This window comes from Mixophyes fleayi, chromosome 2 (assembly GCF_038048845.1).
Source record: "Mixophyes fleayi isolate aMixFle1 chromosome 2, aMixFle1.hap1, whole genome shotgun sequence".
In the NCBI taxonomy this organism is placed as follows: Eukaryota; Metazoa; Chordata; class Amphibia; order Anura; family Limnodynastidae; genus Mixophyes; species Mixophyes fleayi.
This window is the reverse complement of record NC_134403.1, coordinates 14,879,596-14,903,543: the sequence shown is the minus strand read 5'-3', so window position 1 is coordinate 14,903,543 and position 23,948 is coordinate 14,879,596. Positions and strand designations below refer to the sequence as shown.

At 45.4% G+C, this 23,948-nt stretch overlaps 1 protein-coding gene across 4 annotated transcripts in view; it reads right to left on the bottom strand.

Moving 5' to 3' along the window:
- Nucleotides 1-20,067, bottom strand: part of FCHSD2 (FCH and double SH3 domains 2) — a 95,055-nt gene extending 74,988 nt beyond the window's left edge. The window contains exons 1-2 of one of the 4 annotated variants that reach the window (XM_075198538.1): nt 19,988-20,067; nt 9,179-9,276 (exon numbers count right to left, since the gene is read on the bottom strand). In XM_075198538.1, the coding sequence (XP_075054639.1) occupies nt 9,179-9,234 (56 nt within the window). In that variant the 5' untranslated portion in view covers nt 9,235-9,276; nt 19,988-20,067. Of the gene's footprint in view, nt 1-9,178; nt 9,277-12,889; nt 12,959-19,987 lie in introns of those variants that run through there. The other 3 variants (XM_075198536.1, XM_075198537.1, XM_075198539.1) reach the window with 3 other exon arrangements.
- Between the last annotated feature and the right edge of the window lie 3,881 nt (nt 20,068-23,948).

Sequence of the window (23,948 nt, the reverse complement as noted above, 5' to 3'; positions counted from 1 at the left end):
CTAGAGGAGGATACAAGGCAGCCCCCTCCTAAGGGACACACACGGACACCAATGGACCGCCAGAGGGGTCTAAAGTCACATGATCATGATCCGAAAATGCAACACAAGCAGCATGTAACTCACTATCAGAGTGCGCTGATAATACAAATTACTGAGCAAACACTGCGGACACACAGACCGGCAGATGGCTGCTGTAGGTCAAACACTACCAACAGATCGCCCAACCCTTCTTGGCTGGGCACAAAAACATTAAGATGAGCTGTAATAATCAAATTTCCACAGTCTCAGTGGAAGATAAAATATTATCCAGTGAGTAACGAGGCCTCTTGTAGTCACAAACAAGAAGCACATACAAAATGAACCTCCTTACATCACGAAGGCATGAGGTTCATTATGCCTTATGCCTCAGTCACTAGTTCCCAGTGAATTCATTGGCTGCATTTACATGAATTTGAATGCCCATCAGGGGTGCGGTCTATGTTTTACACCAGCCATCGCACAGGAGTCTGTATGACACACCAACCACCAGACTGCTGCGGAACTTCTCTAGTATATACCAGATTGGGACTTGCTTTATATACTAGATGTCAGAACGGACTCCGCTAAACAAAAATGCAAAAATTAGCGCTATTCAGCACCTTGTGGCTCTTCGGTAAAAGATACGTGGAGAGAAGATTAGTTTAGTAATGGATTGTCCGATACTGAAACAATCCCTTTAAATAAGCAGCCTGTTTACACTTTCTGCAAAACAAAAAACGGTCTGCATCTGATGGATGTGCACCTCCTCCAAACTTGCTAAGAATTTGGTTAGTAAGCTCTGGTACATATAAATGGTCAAAGAGTATTGAAGGGTTCCCTGTGCAGACAGCTTGTAAAGATTGTTTAGTTGGCTGAACGTGCTCCGATCCCACTGCTTGGTCCAGGAATCAGGTGATGGCGATACTGCCCGATTTGTTTGCACACATGGGAGGCTAAATTATATTGTAGAAGGGACCACTCAGCGCGTCCCGCGTCACTGAGGTCTGTTAGTAGGCCGCAGCGACGTTATCTCAGACCTTGGGGATCCCAAACATGCCCCCCCCCCCTCTTTTTCGATAGTTGGAGAGATGAGGACTAATTGTAGAAGAAAATAAGACAAACGCAGAGTTCTAAATGAACCCGTCCATTTCAATCCGCATTCCACTGTCTTTGTGTGGGAAACCGTACAATAATAGAACACATCACTGTGACATTTCAGTGTTTGTCTTGTGGCTACACAAGCGAGATCGCAGAGCAAAGTTTTCATTGTGTCAACAAGTGGAATAATAAAAGGTGAGAACACAGCTGGAATGCTATTTCTGGATATGAGGTGTGTTCCTCCGCTTACATGAAGCCTTTGATCATTGGAGCACATTCATATACCTCATAAATAGTAGCAGCTGAAAACTGTGTACAGATCACACAGGTATTGACAGGCTGCCACCAATACCCTCACAGCTTTGTGTGAGTCCCACTCGGGGTATTACTATCTGGGACGCAGGATAATGACAAACTAGTGTAATACCTTTCTGAACCGTACGGTCTCCAAGTCACCCTCATTATCTTGTTAGAAAGTCACAGTGCTGCTGGGAATGCCTCAGCGCTGTAGAGAGAACTCACTCACATCAGTCCCTGCCCCATTGGAGCTTACAGTCTAAATTCCCTAACATACACATACACACACAGACACACAGACAGACACAGACTAGGGTCAATGTGTTAGCAGCCAATTAACCTACCAGTATGTTTTTGGAATGTGGGAGGAAACCGGAGCACCCGGAGGAACCCCACGCAATCACGGGGAGAACATACAAACTCCTCACAGATAATGCCATGGTCGGGAATTGAACTCATGACCCCAGTGCTGTGAGGCAGAAGTGCTAACCACTGAGCCACATATCACTGTGATTCCAGAGGTGGTGTTGGTTCTCTGATGCCGGTCATTCAGTTAAGGGATGATATCCATAGCATTTTACGTTTTCCGCCACCCGTTTCAATTATAATAAAAACTTCGACCCTTTTTTGCCAAATTCATATCTGTGTCCGTGTGTTTATTTCATTATTGGAGTGATAAGTTTAACGTGATATAAGAGGTGTATTGTGCAGTGGAAAGTTGCCTTAACATTGCGCCGTTTATGGCTCCTCACTCCTTTGCTTTCACACTTCGTAGTCAATAACCCACATATAAACATGGTTTACGACCGACACTAAAGGTTCTAATACTTCCCGAGTTACACAAGTCAGCACATTCAGACATAATCCATCTACCGTTCGTCTCAGCGGAAAATAAATTAAGTTCCCAGAGTTCAAAAACTGCAGCTGAAGAATTTTGGTTTTCTCCAAATAAAATCTCACTTTGTTCCCAGTTCAGCTGAGAAGTGAGGACAGAAGGGAGGGCGGGGGGATTCTGACCCATATTTCATGGAGGCGTCTCATACATACAAAACGTGAAGTGTATGGGTCACCTATAGACAATGGTGGCAGCCATTTTTGTGGGCGGGGCCAAAGCCCGCCTGTAGTCCCTGTCCTACCAGCTGTCAACATGGCCGAGGACTGTGTTGAACGGTGACCAAAGTCAAAATCACACAGAGCACCTGACAAAAAAAACAAAAAAACAAAACCCCACAATCCAGTCATGACATTTAAGGCTGCGATTATTTATCCAGTACACAGATAGTGCATACTGCCAACTCTCCCTGAATGTCAGGGAGACTCCCTGAAATAGGGGTGATCTCCCTCCCTCCCTGAAGAGTCTGGCATTCTCCCTGATGCTGAGCCAGTACAAGACGTGGTTGGCTTCACTATCTGTGTCATGATGACAGTTCAGAAGTTGTGTCCTATGTCCATGTATTGATGCCTATGGAGGTGGCCATTTTCATGGAGACCAAGATTTAATCAAAGACTGACACTGTCCCGCTGTAGTTGGGCAAAATTGTGACAATTGTTTAGGGGCGGGGCCGAAATGATGCGATTCGTCAAGCCCCGCCACTGCACACCCCCCTCCCCCGGGATCTCCCTGAAGCTAATGAGGAAAAGTTGTCAAGTATGAGATAGTATATGCTCAATACTGAAATGAAACAGCTCTAAAGTGAATCAGCCAGCACCATTGTTACTTGTTAATGGAAGTATGGAGATCAGCGGTGGATCATGGGTTCTCCGACTCGGAGCATTGTGACGGCATATGCTGCTATAGACAGGCCCCATGAACCTATACAGCTGCATTGCTACATAGCGGTTTATTTAGTGACAGAAACCTCACTGGAAGTGACTTACAAAGTGCAAAACGAGAGCTCTGTACAGCAAAAGCGCCTTTGGATTCACTATGCGCCACCACCTGCGTCTTGGCGCACAGAGAAAGGAGCATTTGAGAAGCGGCTCCAGGTGAAGTACCAAGTTGGCACGACAATGCGCTACATTTTATGCAGCGGCGCAAAAACGAGATTTCAGTTTAAAGGGCAAAATAACAGACGTGACCAGCGATAATCGCCAACGTCCTAATCCAACACGCCCTCACAGTGGGTGGAATGAGCCACATATCAGGCTGTACACAACCAGCAGGTTACAGCGGAGAGGTCTTGTATAAGTTCTCTAACTAAACATTTATAAGACTTAGCAGGAGGGGCATTTGAAGAGCAAGAGCTGCCCAGAAGCACCAGGGTCTGTGCTGGAATAACAAGCTGGAAGCCTTTCCACAGAGTCAGCAAACAAAATACACGGCCACCGGGATAGGAAGCCTGCACAGTGACCTTGACTGTAGCATGCAGATCCGGGGCACATGAAAACTAAAGACGGCAGGGATGGAGGGGGGGGAAATCAGGAGCTGGGGGGAGATAAGTTTAAAACATTTTATATCTCACAGCAACGTTAGATATCTCATGACATACAATTATGAAGAAGAGACCCCACGCACAGCGGCGGCTCCGAGCAGGGATTGGAAATGCTAGCGCTTGGGGGAGAAAAGACAGACACCCACCAATGCCCCTACCCAAATTAAGTATTTATTTCCCCTCTCACACAGCCCTAGTGTACCAACCTTCATGGAAATGCAGCCTAAAAAAAACCAAAAAAAAAACCCAACAAGAAACTTTGAGAAACGCTGACATGGGGGGCTTTCGAAAAGTCTTCTTAACATTGTGAATCCAAAATAAACATGCTCTGTTTTCACAGATGTTCCTACTACATAAAAGTCCTCAGTTTAAACTTTTTTTGGAACGCAATTACTCAGAAGGATGACATTTCACAAGTGCTCGAGCGTCACTCATTTTATTACTTCATAACATCCCTGGGAGTGACCAGAAAAGGTTGTTTTAGGGCTCCGTATACCCGTCGGAACAGAGAGGCAGCCATTTTGTAGGATAAGCCAACATTCATGAAGATACAGCCAACCATAGAGAGCCACTTAATGCCTCAGGGATGTCACCAGCCATTGTTTCAGCAAACAAAATGGCCGCCTGCCACGTGTGTAGGCGACAGGTGTTATACTACGTTATCTCTGCCTTCAGAACATTATTATTTATATAGTGCCTATAATATGATGCAGCACTGTGCAGAGAAAATACTTTTTCACCTCAGTAACTGCCCCCACAGGAGCTTACAATCTAATTTCCCTAACACAAACGCACGTCCATGTTGTCAGCAGCCAACTAACATACCAGTATGTTTTTTTTGGAGTGTGGGTGGAAAGCGGATATGGAGAGAACATAAATATCATAAATATAGGGCCCTAGTCATAATCAAAGCCACAACCCAGAACTGTGAGGTAGCAATGCTAACCACTGTGCGAATGTGTAGCGAAATCCTGAATTTAGAGGTTCGACAACACCCATAAATGCAATACTCCCAGGACTTTCTTTAACTTGTAGTTCAACAACAGCCGGAGCGCAACATGATTCCTAATCCACACTTCATGGCTCTATGGCATCCGTGCCTCATTTAGAAGTAACTGCAAGAAACACCATTTAAAAGGCTCAGCGAGTGGAGACACGTACTCCCATTTCCTCTTGTAATGTTGACAAAAATGCAGCGATCCGTCACCCACACGACACCGATTCACACTTCCAGAACATACCGTTCATTTCAGACGTGTTTAACAAACAGCGATGTCTAGGGGTTTTGGAAAACAGATATAAAGAACGTAAACAAGAGTTGCGACGAGTGAATGTGACCTTTACATCACCGTGCAGAGCGGGCGAGGGCCGTTTCTTCAGGTGTTTCTGCTGGCAATCGTTTGGAGTGGAACCGTGGCCAAAAATACCACATAAAAAAAGGTAAATTTTAGACATATCGGCACAAAATCTTTATTTTATAGCTTGGCATGTGAAGAAACGCAGTTAGATTACTTATGTGTAACTCGCTCAGGAGAACATGTGGAAGCTGCATGGACATCTGCACAGTTTCCCAGAATCCTTTGCCTGGGACAGTTTCTAAGAAAACCAAGGAGACCACATCCATAGTGGATTGTGCCACACACAGATTATACTTCCAAATCACACAAAAAAATATAGCTATACTGGTGTCGAAGTCACATATCAGGTTATGTATATTAAATAAGTTCTCTGGCTATTTTACAAGTTAGCATCATATATTAATTCCCTCTTAAATATGCTATTTTGCCAGGTATTAACAGGTTTTAAATGCAATCAAAAAACAGTTTTTATTTTAGAAGATTCATCAACGTCGGTCACTGTAGCCACAGGATGTGCGGGGCAACTTACACAAGATATTCTACTTTTCTTTACTCATTAAATTCTGCAAGGGTCAAGCCGTCCAGAGAGAGAAAAATGGATTTAAAAATTGCATTAAATGACTCAGTACTCCCCCATGGAGCTCTCACCAGACACGTGTGACTGACCAGAAAAACAAGCTGGCGGACATGACAATCCGGTAAAACTCATGATAAATCTAGTGGGAGTTATTGTTACAACATACGCCAATTCCACTTTAGATTGCGACTAAGTAGGACGCTCAGATTTAACCAGTTACATACCGAGAAGGTTTCAGGATCCCAGGACCAGCCCTGCGTAAAACATTTACTAATAACCTTCACAAATATACCGTATATACTTGAGTATAAGCAGAGTTTTTCAGCACATTTTTTTGTGCTGAAAAAGCCCCCCCTCGGCTTATACTCGGGGGATGCTCCAGGACTCCCAGCACCGGTTACCGCGCATGCGCGGGTTGCAGCAGCAGGACATCCGGCAACAGAGCCAGACACGGAGCGCACAGCGCTTACACAGGGGAATACCACCACATGATCGGGATTTACAGCAGCCACACAGTGGTCCCGAGCACATCCATAGCTGCCCTAAACATCGCGTTAACCGTCGACACGCTGCACCATGTCACCGCCAACAGCGGGCAGAGGTGCGCATAAGGACACTGAAACCAGATCTGGGAGCTGCAGCATTCTCGATTATGGCAGTTAAAGCTCATTAACTACCATACCAAGGTAATTGCACAACATCGCTGTACACATACAGAGGACAACAAGAGCAGCATCCATAATCATATTTCCTTCTGACATCCACCAGTGACTGCTTTGTGTATTAAGACATTACAGCCAACTGTCTGCCTACATACAGACTATTGATGATCTATACTGCTATAGATGACACTATAGATGACTATTGATGACACTATACTGCTCTATCTGCCTATCATTATTGCTATTACTGTGATTGTTTTTGTCGCATGTACTTTGAAATTTACCAGTAGCTGCTGCATTTCCCACCCTAGACTTATACTTGAGTCAATAAGTTTTCCCAGTTTTTTGTGGTAAAATTAGGTGCCTCGGCTTATATTCGGGTCGACTTATACTCGAGTATATACGGTATGCGTAAAATATTCAAGGGCCGAGAAGTAAGGAAGATAAAGTTGTGACTGCGGGGAAAGATGTTATCCTATGCGGAACAGACTTCCATCCTGTATCTAATGAAGAACACAGACAGAGGTTTAATGGTCAGACAGAGGTTTAACGGTCTGGCATGTTGGCATCAAAACCGGGATACATTTAAAACCTATTCTCTTACAGATGATACCATCTACAACGATCCCTTAACTGTACCGTGGCAAGTGTAGAAATGAATACCTTCTATCCCCGCAATTACCCCTTCTGTCACGTGTCCCCCTGCCTCCACATAGCGTAATATAGTATTAACAGAGGATTCGCGCTTACATCCTAACGCCGCGGCTCATCTTTGCAATTGCAGAACAATTATAGTTTGTACAGTGTTTTGGATGAGCGAAATGCTCACTTTATATCCATCTATTCCTGGAATTAATCAGCATTAATGGCCACGTTATAGCGCAGACTGTGACTGTGTAAAACCTGAGATCTGACATTGTATGTAGCTTGGCTCCCGCTCCGGCTGCTGGAAATACTTTGCATTCCTGCACTAACTGTTTGCATAGTCTCTCGTGTTTGCTTTACATCCGCTTCCAGTGTCAAAGTTCCGAGCGAACATCCAAATCCGAGCAGACGGCCCTGATGTGTTCAGCAGCTGGAGTTTCTCAGCCCGGTATCCAGAAATAAGCATCGGTCCTGGTGAAATTATCTAATCACAAGAGCCCTATATATACGTACTGTAATCTGGAGGTCCGTACGAACAGGTGACACGGTGACACACGGTAACAACTATAAGACTATGAGACAAATACGCTGCGATCCGCTGCATCCAATGGCTTTTATTAGTCAAAAGCTGGTCACACGCCTGCAATATGGCAACGTGTATGGGCAGAAAACAACCGCAAGGACAATAACTATCCTATGGAAATATTTTTCCTGGAGGCCGACAACCTCCGCCAAGGTCAAAGTGTTCTACAAACGCATCCTGGCCATGAAAGCGGCATTTCTGTGAAGTTCATTATTAACCTGTTGTATCAGCCCAATACTTAAGTAAAGAAACGATAATTCTAGGTATGAGAGGAATATACAGGAGATAAGTTTTTACTACTAGTCATAAAAACTACAAGCCCACACGATCCTTGTCCCCTCGCCCCAAGGACAGGTAGTAATCTGCCCGAAAAGTTTCTGGACAGCCTGCAAGTCATGTCACCCCCCTTTCCCCTCTCCCCCTCCCCCGGATGCTGACATTGGCCAGATTCCTCTACTAGGAGAATTAGCATTATATGTCGATGTGTGACAAATACATGGCTCCCACTGTGAGCACCATAAACAAGGAGCCCCTGAAAGAATAATTATTTTACTATATAGTTATGATGTACGAACTCTTAAAATGTAATCACCAGAATAAAGCACTAACCTATCGGGCTGGATAGATTGAGCCAGTCTGCCCGGCGAGCCGACAGGGGTCGTAGAGGAGTCCTATCTATAGGCCGCAGGGTAGGGGGAGGAAGCCTGTAGGTTGGGTTGTCTACATCCTTATGATTTATATTTTACAGATCCCCCGTGCGCAATATTACCCGGCAAAGATGAATTTTGAATATTATCCTGTCCTACGTAGGATACCCATTTGGACCTCTTTCTACCCCTCAGTTTGTATTAAGTTGTGGGAGCAGTACGCACCGAGCCCTAGACAGGAGCCTCAGGTGCCTATAGAATGATCAGACTCTCCTATCTCGTCCTGTAAAGGTATCATAACCTGCCTCAGGTAGAAAACTTCTGTAACAAATTTATGGCACCGTCCAAACCAGAGATCAGCTGGCTCATCCACTACACGCGAGGCCACTCCGCTCTCAGACCCCAACATTTGTGTATAGCGGCCAGCTTAAATCTCATATCACTTTGTGACACGGTGCCTCGCCGCTATCTTCTCTAACTGTGCAAGGAGCACCTACATGATTCACACACTGGTTTAGAATAAGTTTCAATAATCTATGCCCATTATCATGTGTCCACAGCAAGTTTATACAGTAGGGAAACCAACTGGGACCTCTCAGCCGCCCGGCAGACGGGGCTGTAAGACGTCAATTGCATTTGGAAAGAATAAAACGGGGATATTGCTTTAATGGCCACCCCTACACATTACGTCCACAGTTTCCAGCTGTGCGACAGCTCTGCAGGAAGTGCAGGAGGAAATTCCACTGACAGTTCCTGGACTTTTGCTAAAAACCAACTGTTCTTCCAAAATATAGAAAGAGAGAGGAGGCGGTGGTGGGAACAGGACAGGAATTCGGTATGTGCTGGAGAACGGTCTCTTACCTCATGTCTTCGAGCAGATCACATTCTGCCTGGTGTTTGGATTGCAGTTTCGTCATCTGTTCAACTTGAATGTTTTTCAGCTCTTGTGTAACTTTCACCTAAAATTACAGAGCAGAGATTAAACATTTTTAATTTTATTTTATATATGACATCCACAGGGATTAACAGCATGCTTAGCACGGTGCTGGAATTACTGAGAGTCCAGTATTGTAGCGTGAATCAAAGCAGGCTGGGACATGTAGTTCATCAACGGAGAACGGCTGTCCCAGTTTGCCATAGCCTCTCCGCCGATCAATTCTGAGCAATGAAAGGAATTACTGGCAGTTTTAAAAGAACCGCCTGTGTCCAAAAACACCTTCCCAAAATCCTTACAAGAACACTGAAAACTGCATAATTACTTAATCTATTTAATTATTGATCATTAATGTTCTCATCACCAATTTCCAAATTCAACAGAAATATATAAGAAAAAAGATGCAATATTACGTTAACAGGAACGGTGCCTATTATATTATAGAGGCTTTAACATGACAGCCTGAACAGTAAATACTTATCTCCCTCATTCTGTCCCCAGGCCAAAGTTTTTTGTTGTTTTTTTTTTTTTTGCACCTGGGAAGCTTGTCAAGATCCTTTAAATCAAAGAGGTAAATGCAAATTCTGAGCGAGAGCTGAAAACATTTCCTAATCCCCATTATCTGCAGGATCAAGCACGCGGCTTGCATGTTTCCAAGGTTCGTAGTAAAGTCTAACGTCATCCGTGTACCTCACCCCGGCTGATGTCAGGAGATGCGGCTGGATCAAAGGACTGCAATTAACTCAGGATATGTAGAAGGGAGAGAAACGAAACTATAAGATATGAAATGAAAACTGGGAAAAATAAAACATTTAAACATGTTACTATATCTAGGAACTAAGCCTCAGTTTCTGAATAACAGTTCCCAAACGCGTTTTTTCAGGGGTAAAACAAGAGATATCTGTAAAACGTCTCAGTATATGTTTAGCAGGTGGTAGCTGGAGCGGAGCACAGCAATGTCATGCAGGACTCTACAGGGGCTTAAAATAAATAACCTAATAACCTGCCAATCATTAGTGCAAACACTAAAGCGTATGCTGCAACTATCAGTACTTATCTGCCCCCCACCTCCGCCTACTCTATGACTCTATCCAACCCTCATGTTAAACAAACATCACACATCTTAATGAGAATCCGTCATATTGTAGTTAACGCTCAGTTTCAAAAAGTAGCTTGGGGGCTATAAATGTGTTATGTTCTATGCTGCCTCCATTCAATGGAACGTATGACAAAAAAAGTACTATGTAAAATACAATTACCTACAACGTAATAGCTCTTACTCAAATAGTTTACTCACTTCAAAACCTTCCCAATACCAGTATGTTTGCAAGTTAGGGTGACACCCAAGAGAAGCCCACCATTAGTAGTGTTTAGTCCGGGCAGGAATACACGTAACCTCTATCAAGCTTCAGCTACAGGAGAGATCAGACACAATGACTGGCAGCTCGCTGGAGGAGCGTACGCACGGCCTAGTCTACGTCTCCATCATCGGTTAGGCGGTACTCCAGCTTCACTGATCTTTCCCTTACTAAGAATTTTTTTGGGGCTCTGGATCTCTATGGGCCATTAATATTTTCATAGAATATCAGGAAACCTTAAGGTAATAGACCCCAAAACATCAAAATGCCTTAACAAAATGACCTTCATCCACTCCAACTGTTTCCTGATACAGGGACCCTTTTTTTTTGCTTGTTCGAGGAGAGTTGAAGATACATCTCTCATTAGGATGGACAGCTCCTATGAACTCTTAACAGGCCATAGAAAAAAAAAATATTCAATTATCCACAATGTTCGGATGAACGTCACGGCTGCACTTTTCTTGAGGTAATACAGTACTATAACATCGCGGATTTCCCTTCGCAACCCTATGTGGAGGGGCAAAGGGGAACACACAAAGTTGCAGCAACGCGGAGTGTCTCCACGCCCGTTCCAGACGCGAAAGCACTACGCACGTAATTGAATATGCCCATAAACATTTACCACTATAAAAAGAAGTCCATTAAATCTACTAAAGATTAAATATTTTGCAGCCCACAAGCAGACCATTAGGTAAATCTGGTGGATTACTTAGTGCCGTCTAGTTATTGTCGATTCTCAGACCCGTTATCACACGGGACTTCAACAATATGGTGAATTCTTCATCTCACATTAATACACCGTAATCCTTCTAAGCAAACTACCGTGATGAGTGTAAAGCCTTAAGTCTGATGCGCAAGGCAAGGCACACACACACACACACACACACACACACACACAAACGCTGCACACGCAGCCAGGCGGAAAAGTGGAAAACAAAACCATTACTTCTAAGAACTGGAAGTCAGCCGGTGTCCTCACTGTGGATCTCATAGCGGATTTTAAAGTGAACAGACGGCGCTTAAAGGGCCAGTAAACCACATCATTGAAATGTTTAAATATGGAGCACTAGGCAAGAGGGGCATTAGCGAAAAGGTGCAACCATAGACATTGGGTACTGCGACCACCAGGGCAGCAAAGTTGGTACCCCAAAGGTTCAAATCTTGTCCATTACCCCATCTGTCTAGAGCTGGGACTGGCTGACTAAATTACTGCACTTTAAACAGTATGAAACCGATTCCGGCACCTCTACTGCCCAGTATAGCAATGAGGTCACCACTCCGTTAAAAACGGATACTGTGCCTTTAAAAGGAAAAAGGTCTGTTCCACCTGGAAAAAAATGTCTGCCCCCATTGCGGCAAACAGACGCACACATTAAGACTACTGCAGAGCAGCCTTTGTGATGTGAAACATTTATGTACTTCCGAGACTACAGAAGTCACCTGAGCCGACTATCACTAGTGATGGGATTATTTCAGTATTATTGCCTCGGGGAAGAGTCCAGTCTCCGTGGAAACAGAATATAGCGGATTCTTTTCAATGTGCTCACCCACACGGCTCTCAGACGGGACAGTAGTTTGCCAATGAAGTTTGTAGCAAGTGTTCCAAACCCTTAACCGTTCACGTAAACCAAACTCACCCGGATTTTAAAACTCGATGAACCGGTGAGACATTTAATACTAAGAAAATACAATTTCATTTCATTTGAAGGTTATATATGCAAAGTATGTATTGACGAGAGGGGGAGATGGGATCGCTTGCAAGGATCAGGTGTCTGAAGGTAGGAAACTCCTTTATAAAAGGGGTTTTACAGTTCCATTAAAGAAAAATAAATAAAAAAAAAAAACTTGCTGGATAGAGGTAGGTCTTAAACATCTGGCTCCCTGGGTTTTATTATTAGTGAAATTCACTTACATGAACCAGCCTGCTGCATACCTACAACACAAATTGTGAGCCTTTGAGGTGGGAAACTCCAGCAGCCAATCTGTTGTCTGCACCTGACTGCTGGACTACATCTCCCAGAATTCCTAGCGCTCTCCTCTGCTTACCCCGTTTATAAATGCTTCTGGTGGCCGTCTCACAGGCAGGAGACACCCCGGACGTATCCAACGGCAACGAGACGCAATTAAATAATTAATTTCCATAGCAGTGAAACAGAGCGACAGCATGAAAGACGTTATATTAGTAATTAAGTGCACTTTCACTTGGAAACAGTAACCACTTCTGCATAAGAGTTAATTCCATCAAAGAGATATGACAATACCACAACCGTCCGCACCTACCTCAGCAATCCGCTGCCAGGAGACAAAGAACGCCATAAAAGATACAACTACAGGATGGAACCGAAGATCGAGGAATGATCACAGAACTGAAGACTGTTCGAATGTAACAAAGTGTATTAATCAACATTTCTAAAAGTGACAGGAAAAGAGCACACGTGCTACTACTGCTTGGAAATGTAGAAACTTCTTAATTCTCTAGGAAGACACAATTGGAGCTTTTGTACAGGAGTATGAGCAAATAAGAAACAAAAATCCCTAAAGTTTACTTCAATACACAATGGCAGCATGTCACAGCTTGTGGTTAGAGGTTCCTTAAAAACCACAGTTTCACATCTCACAGAATACAAACATTCCGATCCCTCAGACACGTTGTACCACAGGGAACTGCGGCAACTGGACCCCAAAATCGTGCTCCTCTCAGGGAGTCAATGCTGTAATGCTCAAGTCATACTGTAATCTTAGGATGCTCCAATTGTGGACATCAGTATTAATAAATAACATTAAGTTATGTGTTTACGATGGTGGTAAATGCAGATCAGACATGGAATAAATGACCTCTAAATGTACACAATCAAAACTTTCCATTAACCCTACAGTAAAATTACACTGTGCAGTGTCACAAGGATATACCACCTCATCTTTATTAAAAACAAAATAATTTCCTCCCTACTCCAGCCGACACGTCTTCTACGTCTTTAGGTCAGCGCACAGATGGGTCAAAGGAGAGTGCAGTCATTTCAGCTGCTGAGACATCACTGGCCTTGCTGTATTTATGAATCCACCAATACACTCAGCGCATTTTTGCAGAGGAAGACTGCAAGCCTGTCAGTCATGCTCTGCCTGCTCCGTTACAGAAGCTCTTCTCTCCTAAAATAGCAGCAGAGGGGCAAAAGGGAGCCGGGTGGATATATATAGTCAAGTATAAACACTCCAATTACTACACAGAGAATATTTCTGCCGGCCATCACCGAGATAGAGGATGTATCCACACAACAACGGGGGAACAGACATCCACAGGTAGAGTGTTCAGTATCGGTCGCCCTCGGACCACACTATACTCTTACACGAGTTTCCTAGATTCTAATAAGAGTAAACAGGTCCTAAGTGTAACAGAGAGGTAATCCCTACAGACCCAAAAACAATTATACAGTAGGAGAGAATCCCCATTTGGGTTTGAATCTTTATTTTTTTTCACCTATTGTCAACACTACAATCAAACCATCTACATGGAAGAGCTATCCGATGTCCGTGCTGTATGCTACTTCAAAGGCAGCCAACGTCTCATCTACATCTAAGGATCATGAAAGGACGAGACACGTACAACACAAAACATTTCTCCGGGGCTGTTTTGTCGCAGCGAGGCCGGGACAGTCACCGCAGATTATAATCATGGGAACTTCGGGTAATGAGTGGTCGCTATAAGGTACCACAAATAGGCTACATTGAGGCACACAAGGAAGGGATTGACCTACGAATTCACTTCCAAACTCCTACAAAAGGTATATAAAACACACAGGAGACAATAACCTCTAATGCAAGTCAATCAGATTTTAGCTTTCATAGAATATAATATAGTGCCCATTTTGTCATCCAATTAGGACCCAGCTGGCATCAAATTGTAGCGTTTATTGGCCCAAAAACATGGCAGATCCCAATAGGGTCCACTATGTGTATGTTGGGGCAGAGGGTGAAGAACGCTTGTGTGGCCACCGTCCACCTGCAGTAATTGTGTTTATACATGTATGGCCGTAGCCCCTGGATTCAGCTGATGAAACCGTGTACGGGCAGCCAAGGGCAACAGTGGGCAACGGATGGCCCGCCAACAACCCGCCGAGATCTCGCCTACGATTTCCCAGCCGGATCTTATCCCTGAATTCCGCATCACGTGACCTCTCTGCACAGTACAGGGATGTCACGCGGCACACATGGAGGCGGTAAGTGCACTGTGCTCTTCCCTCCTTCCTCTGTGTGGCCTCTTTGAAGACTAGAGGGCCACACATTGGTCTCTACACCTCTTTAACGTTGCCCCCTCGCCGGCCTTAGGTTATATCGTACCTGTTACCAGGAGCTGTAAAACTAGGAGAAAATTGCTGTGATTATTGCTATTAAAGAATTGTTGGATTATCGCTCTCTTCATCATCATCATCTATTTATATAGCGCCACTGATTCCGCAGCGCTGTACAGAGAACTCACTCACATCAGTCCCTGCCCCATTGGAGGGGGAGGGAGAGGGAGACAAGGGTTAATTTTGTTATCAGCCAATTAACCTACTAGTATGTTTTTGGAGTGTGGGAGGAAACCGGAGCACCCGGAGGAAAACCCACGCAAACACGGTGAGAACATACAAACTCCACACACGTAAGGCCATGGTTAGGAACTGAACTCATGACCCCAGCGCTGTGAGGCAGAAGTGCTAACCACTGAGCCACTGTGCTGCTCTCTTACTTTGGAATAACTGGAATTGTGTACAACCAGCACAGGTATGGATAACAGACAGATACGGGGTGTGAAATAGACATGAAGTATTCAGATATACCAAGTTACCAGCTTCAGATCTCAGGGGTAGCAGATCCCAACTTCCAAGGACATAACAGCACACTGTAGACGTCATGGAAACCAGATATTGGACCTAAGCTGGGAATGGACGCTACGGTTACTGTAAGTTTGTACTATGCTATAAACCAGGCACTATCCAGTCACCGTCAGGACCCACATTAGTGTTTTTCAAATACTCTTCTTGACTAGAAAAGCTCTACGACAGGCCTGTGGCTCTCCAGGTGCTGTTAAACTACAAGTCCCAGCATGCCCTGTCAGCTATAGTCTGGCTTTCACCTGGCAATGCATGCTGGGACTTGTAGTTTCACAACCCCTGGAGATCCGCAGGTTTACCAGGCCTGCTCTACAACGTAACAGATACTGAGAATTACACCGTGCCCAGAAGTATAATGGAAACAGATCGCAGCGCTAAAAACCAGCCGGCTAATCATAAAAAGTAAATGCCCAGTAGTAGCAATGTGCATTTATACAAACAGAAAAGGAATTGCATCGAGCATGCTTAACAGGAGAATTGGCACTCTATAGGAAACAAAAAAAACAAAACAATGTAATACAAGCGTCGTACTTAATTTGAAGCAATAAATTACACCAGGCTACTGCTTGTGTCAGACAAGAAGGTGTGAGCACGCGGTTGTAAACAGCGTGGTGGGCGAGACCTGCCTGTACTATGCAAGGTCATAAAACACAGGATAGATCACTCAAGGTGTAACTGGGAGAACAGTCAGTATTTCTGCAAAGACCAAGGGGCAGCTTTTCTAAAGCTTCTAACAAGGAATAGTGGAGGTGTTGCCCATAGCAACCAATCACATTCTAGCTGTCATTTATCTAGTACATGCTAGAAAAATGATAGCTCGGTTCTGATTGGTTGCCAGTGGAAACAAATCCACCTAGCCTTATTAAAGCAGGAAGCTGAGCAGTATATACTCCAGTGCTGCAAACATCACACTATCCTGTAACACATCCTGGAAAAACACCAGCATGACAATTACAGTGAGCGTCTCACAACCTGGTTTAAAGAACCCAAACAACTGGACACTTAGCACCTGCGCAGAATATACCGTGTACGTTCCTACACCAAGCACACTGCATGCCCAATGTCTGCTGTATGTAAGTGACCGGCACGCGTGCAATCCTTACACTGAACATTATATTAAATTGGTATACACAGAGTGCACCACAAATTATGAATCTCTAACAGAGTTGCAGGTATGACATATACAGATATAAGGACCCACGGTACATTCACACATATATCTGCTGAATCAGGTATAATGCACACAGCGTGTAAGGCACCTATCGGGCACACATCTGGTGCCCAGCACATATAGTCACTCATCCCATGTACCATCTGGAATGTGTCTGGATCACACACACAGGTAAGGCGTGTACAACGTTTGATCGCTGTCATTTCAACACTCGGCAATGAATGATAAATTGATAGTTTGAGTCAGAAGAGCTTGCCATCTAAAAAACCCAATACAAAGACAGCGCAGTTTGGATTTGTGTATCAGAACACAAGACATTTAGTGTGATATCAGACAGAGTATTCTCATAAAAAAAAAAAAAAAGAAAAAAGAAAATCACAATACATGCAATATATATATTGTATACACCACTGTCTCACTGATGATCTAAGGAGCTTTCTGACCAAACACTGACAATCAATGAGAAGTTTTCAGTCCCTTATTGACAAAACAAACTCAGCATCCAGGCAACGTATATCTCCAATATTAATGACGTGGAGCCCATACATCCTCTGCTAACATCAGCCAGGGCTGCACAGCTCTGCTGCTGGGGTGATAAGTATATCTCACACCAATAACCATTACTGTAATCTAAATATACAAATCTCCACCCTGCGCTCACACACGTCACAGCACTCAGGTGCAAGAAGTAAGATATGTAATAGAAGCTGCAGGGAGAGGAATATATTAGTGATATATGTAACCTCCACTGTCAGGTGCTGCGCAATATAAACCAGACAAAATATACATTTATATTGTGAAACCAATCTGCAGCATATCATACTGACAGGTCATTGTCTGCTGCCAGGTAACACACACTTGCATATTATACCTGTAACACAGGCAGAATAATGTCTACAGGTAGACAACACACACACACACACACACACACACGTGTACTTGGCAGGGGGCACCCAGAACATGCAGGTAGACAGCACACACACGTGTACTTGGCAGGGGGCACACAGAACATGCAGGTAGACAGCACACACACATGTACTGGGCAGGAGACACCCAGAACATGCAGGTAGACAGCACACACACATGTACTTGGCAGGAGACACCCAGAACATGCAGGGTAGACAGCACACACACACACACACACACATGTACTGGGCAGGAGACACCCAGAACATGCAGGGTAGACAGCACACACACACACACATGTACTGGGCAGGGGACACACAGAACATGCAGGGTAGACAGCACACACACACACACACACACACACATGTACTGGGCAGGGGACACACAGAACATGCAGGGTAGACAGCACACACACACACATGTACTGGGCAGGAGACACCCAGAACATGCAGGGTAGACAGCACACACACACACACACATGTACTGGGCAGGAGACACCCAGAACATGCAGGGTAGACAGCACACACACACATGTACTGGGCAGGGGACACACAGAACATGCAGGGTAGACAGCACACACACACATGTACTGGGCAGGGGACACACAGAACATGCAGGTAGACAGCACACACACACATGTACTGGGCAGGGGACACACAGAACATGCAGGTAGACAGCACACACACACATGTACTGGGCAGGGGACACACAGAACATGCAGGTAGACAGCACACACACATGTACTGGGCAGGGGACACACAGAACATGCAGGTAGACAGCACACACACATGTACTGGGCAGGGGACACACAGAACATGCAGGTAGACAGCACACACACATGTACTGGGCAGGGGACACACAGAACATGCAGGTAGACAGCACACACATGTACTGGGCAGGGGACACACAGAACATGCAGGTAGACAGCACACACACATGTACTGGGCAGGGGACACACAGAACATGCAGGTAGACAGCACACACACATGTACTGGGCAGGGGACACACAGAACATGCAGGTAGACAGCACACACACATGTACTGGGCAGGGGACACACAGAACATGCAGGTAGACAGCACACACACATGTACTGGGCAGGGGACACACAGAACATGCAGGTAGACAGCACACACATGTACTGGGCAGGGGACACACAGAACATGCAGGTAGACAGCACACACATGTACTGGGCAGGGGACACACAGAACATGCAGGTAGACAGCACACACATGTACTGGGCAGGGGACACACAGAACATGCAGGTAGACAGCACACACACACATGTACTGGGCAGGGGACACACAGAACATGCAGGTAGACAGCACACACACACATGTACTGGGCAGGGGACACACAGAACATGCAGGTAGACAGCACACACACACATGTACTGGGCAGGGGACACACAGAACATGCAGGTAGACAGCACACACACACATGTACTGGGCAGGGGACACACAGAACATGCAGGTAGACAGCACACACACACATGTACTGGGCAGGGGACACACAGAACATGCAGGTAGACAGCACACACACACATGTACTGGGCAGGGGACACACAGAACATGCAGGTAGACAGCACACACACACATGTACTGGGCAGGGGACACACAGAACATGCAGGTAGACAGCACACACACACATGTACTGGGCAGGGGACACACAGAACATGCAGGTAGACAGCACACACACACATGTACTGGGCAGGGGACACACAGAACATGCAGGTAGACAGCACACACACATGTACTGGGCAGGGGACACACAGAACATGCAGGTAGACAGCACACACATGTACTGGGCAGGGGACACACAGAACATGCAGGTAGACAGCACACACATGTACTGGGCAGGGGACACACAGAACATGCAGGTAGACAGCACACACATGTACTGGGCAGGGGACACACAGAACATGCAGGTAGACAGCACACACATGTACTGGGCAGGGGACACACAGAACATGCAGGTAGACAGCACACACATGTACTGGGCAGGGGACACACAGAACATGCAGGTAGACAGCACATAGATGTACTGAGGACACACAGAACATGCAGGTACAAAGTACACACACATGTACTGAGGACACACAGAACATGCAGGTAGACAGCACACACAGAACATGCAGGTACAAAGTACACACACATGTACTGAGGACACACAGAACATGCAGGTAGACAGCACACACATGTAGTGGGCAGGGGACACAGAACATGCAGGTAGACAGCACACACATGTACTGAGGACACACAGAACATACACTCAGTACCAGCAGGGTGTTACAATGTATCAGCACCATGTGTGATCTGCAGAATATGTATTACATGACGGCCACAGAACAATGCATCTACATTCCGCATGCATCCAGGGGGTGGGACCGGAGAGCCCCCCACCCCTCTATGTGCCCCCCATCTCCCCCTCACCTTTCTCGGGGGGGGGCTGCATGTTGCCGGAGGAGGGCCGAGAAACAACCATAAATCCCCGGGGTGCTGGGGGGTGTCCGGGGGGCAGCCTCCCTCCTTCCCCAGGCTCCTCCAGCTCGGGTGCCGGACAGGAGGAGGCGGAGGGCAGCTGGCGGGGTCCCGGCTTTGTGTCAGGAGCAGTGAGGGGAGCGCAGGAGTCCGGGGGGCTCCATGAAGGGCCGACAGACTGGAGACTGGGCACAGACACACGGCCAGGGGGAGGTGGGGGAGGAATAGGCAGTGATGGGGGAGGGGGCAGCCAGCTTGTAATAGGAGGAGTGAGGGGAAGGGGCAATAACAAGAGGGAGAGGAGGAGGCTCCAACACTGCAGCACTGAGGCATCCAGCTCCGGAGCGCCACCTGCTGGCCACACTCAGCAGTGCAGTCACTCCTGACAGCTTTATCTATCGAGCGATCTCACATCGAACGATCTCACAGCGATTTCAGCAAAAGAGAGATCAGAGCAATAAAACACAGTATAGAATAATGGATTTGGTTCTCTTGGATTCTAAACACGGTTGTCATTATTATAATGTATATGGTAACAGCATATGCAGCTGCTCAATCCAGAAAGGGAGACAATAGAATATAGCCATATAAATCAGTAATGTGACAAGTTGGGCTCACGCTGAGATCTTGTCCTTTATCTCTCATGAGTTTATTTGATGTTCCCTCTTACGCCAGTAACCCATCATTACTGACATCTCCTACTGGTGTCACCTGCCACCAGCCAGGGCAACTGCGCACTAGTTGTAGGAGAGCAGTAGCTGCCTCCACCAGTCTCCTCCACCGGCACCTGGAACCTCTTAGTTCTGGGTAGCTTAACAACACTATGGGCCCCCGGGCATATCAGTGCACTTGGGCCCCTACCTACACATCCACTCACAGGAATAAAAATGTAAATTATCAATAAAATTAAGTTTATATTTATTGGTACCTGCAACAAAAATCAATGTTTAAACATTAAGAAACATGCTGTGCAGCTGTGCCTTGATACATGGGTGAATAGATTTTTTTTTTTCTATTGGGCCCTGCCTATGGGGCCCCTATGCTCGTGGGGCCTCCAGGCCACTGCCCAACGTGCCCAGGGGGAAAGACAGCCCTGCTTATAGGATGCTTAGAGGTACTGGTGACCAGCCAGAAGTACAGGTGGAGTACACACTGGGATAACCCATTACATGGACAATACTGCTTTTTAAACAATTTTGCACCCACAATCTGGCAGAAGGAATCCAGCCTACTGTCCATTTAACCAATCCAGCTAGCACATGAATCAGCCTGGAAGAGTTACACATTTGCTTACAGCAGTGGTCAGGGAACAGGAGTAAATTACTCCAAATGGGGTAAAAATGAAATTTCTGGGGGTAATGCGGCTGATTCACATGCTGTCAGTTGGATTTTAGACCCCTTTAAATGTGAAATTGCTGTTGTACCAGAAGAGCCTCAAGGGTTGGCAGAGGCACTTCTTGAGCTTCGATGCAATAATGAAGCACGTATTGCATTTGAAAACAAAGCAGATCTGTCATATTTTTGGATGTCAACAGCAACAAAGACATTCAGAATTGCACATGAGGAGGCAGTCAAAAAGTTGCTGCCTTTTGCAACAACCTACCTTTGCGAACAAGGATTTTCCACTCTAACGAACAAAAAAACAAAGCAGAGAAATCGATTGGACGCTGAAGACCGTATCCAAATTGCTCTGACCTCAAAATGCCCCAATATTGATGCTCTCGTATCAAAAATGAAGCAACATCATTTCTCCAAAACCTGAAGTTTTGAAGTTGAAGCTTTCAAAGAAATTTTCAATAGATTTAATAAAATTTTGAATTCCAATAATTAATAATATATGATTTCCTTCCTTTCAAATCAAGGGGGTAATGTCGGCGTATCTAAATATATTTGGGGGTAAAAGGTAAAAAAGTTCCCTGACCCCTGGCTGACAGTGTTGTTAGTGACGGCAGGGAGGGTGGGAGGGTGTATGTCCTCCTGGTCCATGAACTGGCAGAGGGAGGGAGGCTCTGTCAGCTCTCCATCCCTGTTGCTACTGAGTCTAGGATGGGAGATTTCTTTTTAAATCTTCCTCTTAAAATACTTCTAGGCAACCAGCACTGGGGGTCTGGTGCCGCCCCTCAAGCCGAAATCCGCTCCAAAGGGTGAGTGTCCCAATCCCCGGGCCAGCAGTCCCCGGACTGCCGCTGGTCAAGCCCGTTGAGCTCAAGTATGACTCCTTGCCTCCTGAGACTCATTTGAATCTAGAAGGCACTATCACAAGTCACTGTACTGCGACGGCCGACGGGCGTGACAGTGAGTCGGCTATCTGCCACCGCTAGAATAATTGGACCACCAGAGATGGCCACAACTCCGCTGGTGGAGCCACAATGCCCACTGGACCACCAGGGCAAGGCAAGAATACTTTATTTTATTATCTATACATTTTGAAATATACATTTTGAAATAAATTCATGACCATTCTCAACACGTGGGCTTGAGGGGGACACAGCCACAAGTAACATATAAAATTGAAGATAGGAGCGCACTGCTCCCCGGAGCTTACAATCTAAAGCTGTGTACACATGAACGGTTACTTGGGTACCGTGCTGCATCCAGTCTTATCTGCGTTCAGCTGGCGAATGCAGTTTTAACGTCACTTGGAGCAGCGGGACCACCACTTTCCCTTTACACATAATCACTGAGCTCATTTCCACTTAAAAAATACATTTACTTCTTAGTGGCGATAAGAGCAAATGGAAAATTTCGCTTACCTTCACTCCTGTGTTACCCCAATCTGTAATATCACCCCCAAAGGCTCCAACAGTCCAATGTTGTGATCTTCTATCCTGCTATCAGGCACTGCCCCTCCTGGTCCATGTGCATGAATATTTATCATTTACTATTTGCTTGAATATTGGTTCAGGCTGCTTCCACTGTATGTAGGGGACAGGAGAACTGTAACTGCCCCTATATTTTGTATTATAATATTTTAGTACAAAAATATATATCTTTATATAAAATGAAGCGGAAAAAAAACACCTAATGGCTGTCAGTCTCATTATGTTTTTGCCAAACACTTTTTCTGAGAATATATTGGTCTAATCACTGTCTGTACATCAGCGGCTGTAGGGCCCTCTGTATGCACTTGTACTGCTCCGTTACGTCCGAGGCGGGCAGTACGGTGATTGACAGTTCTGGTCCCACTCAGTCTTACACTGCACTGACCTGTCACAGCGACCCAGTGACCTTTCATTCTCACCCAGAGATCAAATTCACATCACTCTAGGCAAATCCTTCCATGGGCAGCATGGCCGGGATTAGGCATTAACATGTGAAAGGTTTGAATAGCAATAACTTTCATCCCTCAGAAATTTCCTACAGATGCACTAAGATAGATTTTCTTACACTTGTATCTAATTCTTCCAGTGTGTTGTTGTGTCTGTAAACCGTCTCTGAACACAATGGGCCTGGCGTGGAGTTTGACGCAAGTTGAGTGTAATTTTTGCTCAAAAAAACGTGAAATAAAACAGAAAATTGAGACTGCTGCTGAGTTAAACTTAACGCCAGTTTGCAAGGGATAAAACTATGCAACTTTGCACAGCGCATGCCCACAAAGAATATATGCGCATTACTCTCTCCCCAGTTCCGCCTCTCTCTTATTATGGAGAGGCGCAATGTGGTAGGGTAGAGGCGCTCTAACATAGGCCGAGTACAGTAAGGGCACAAATGTGGTTAATTCAGACCAGCATGAAGATGTATATATATACGAGCCATATATATTGCGGGTGCTAGAGAACAGGTGTTAATACGCACTGATGATGATGACAGACACGAGCACTTGTTCCCGCTTCTGATTGGCTGATTGGGAATACACCTCTGAAGCTGATAGGTGCTTCCTGCATTCATCGTACATATATTATTAAACCTTTCT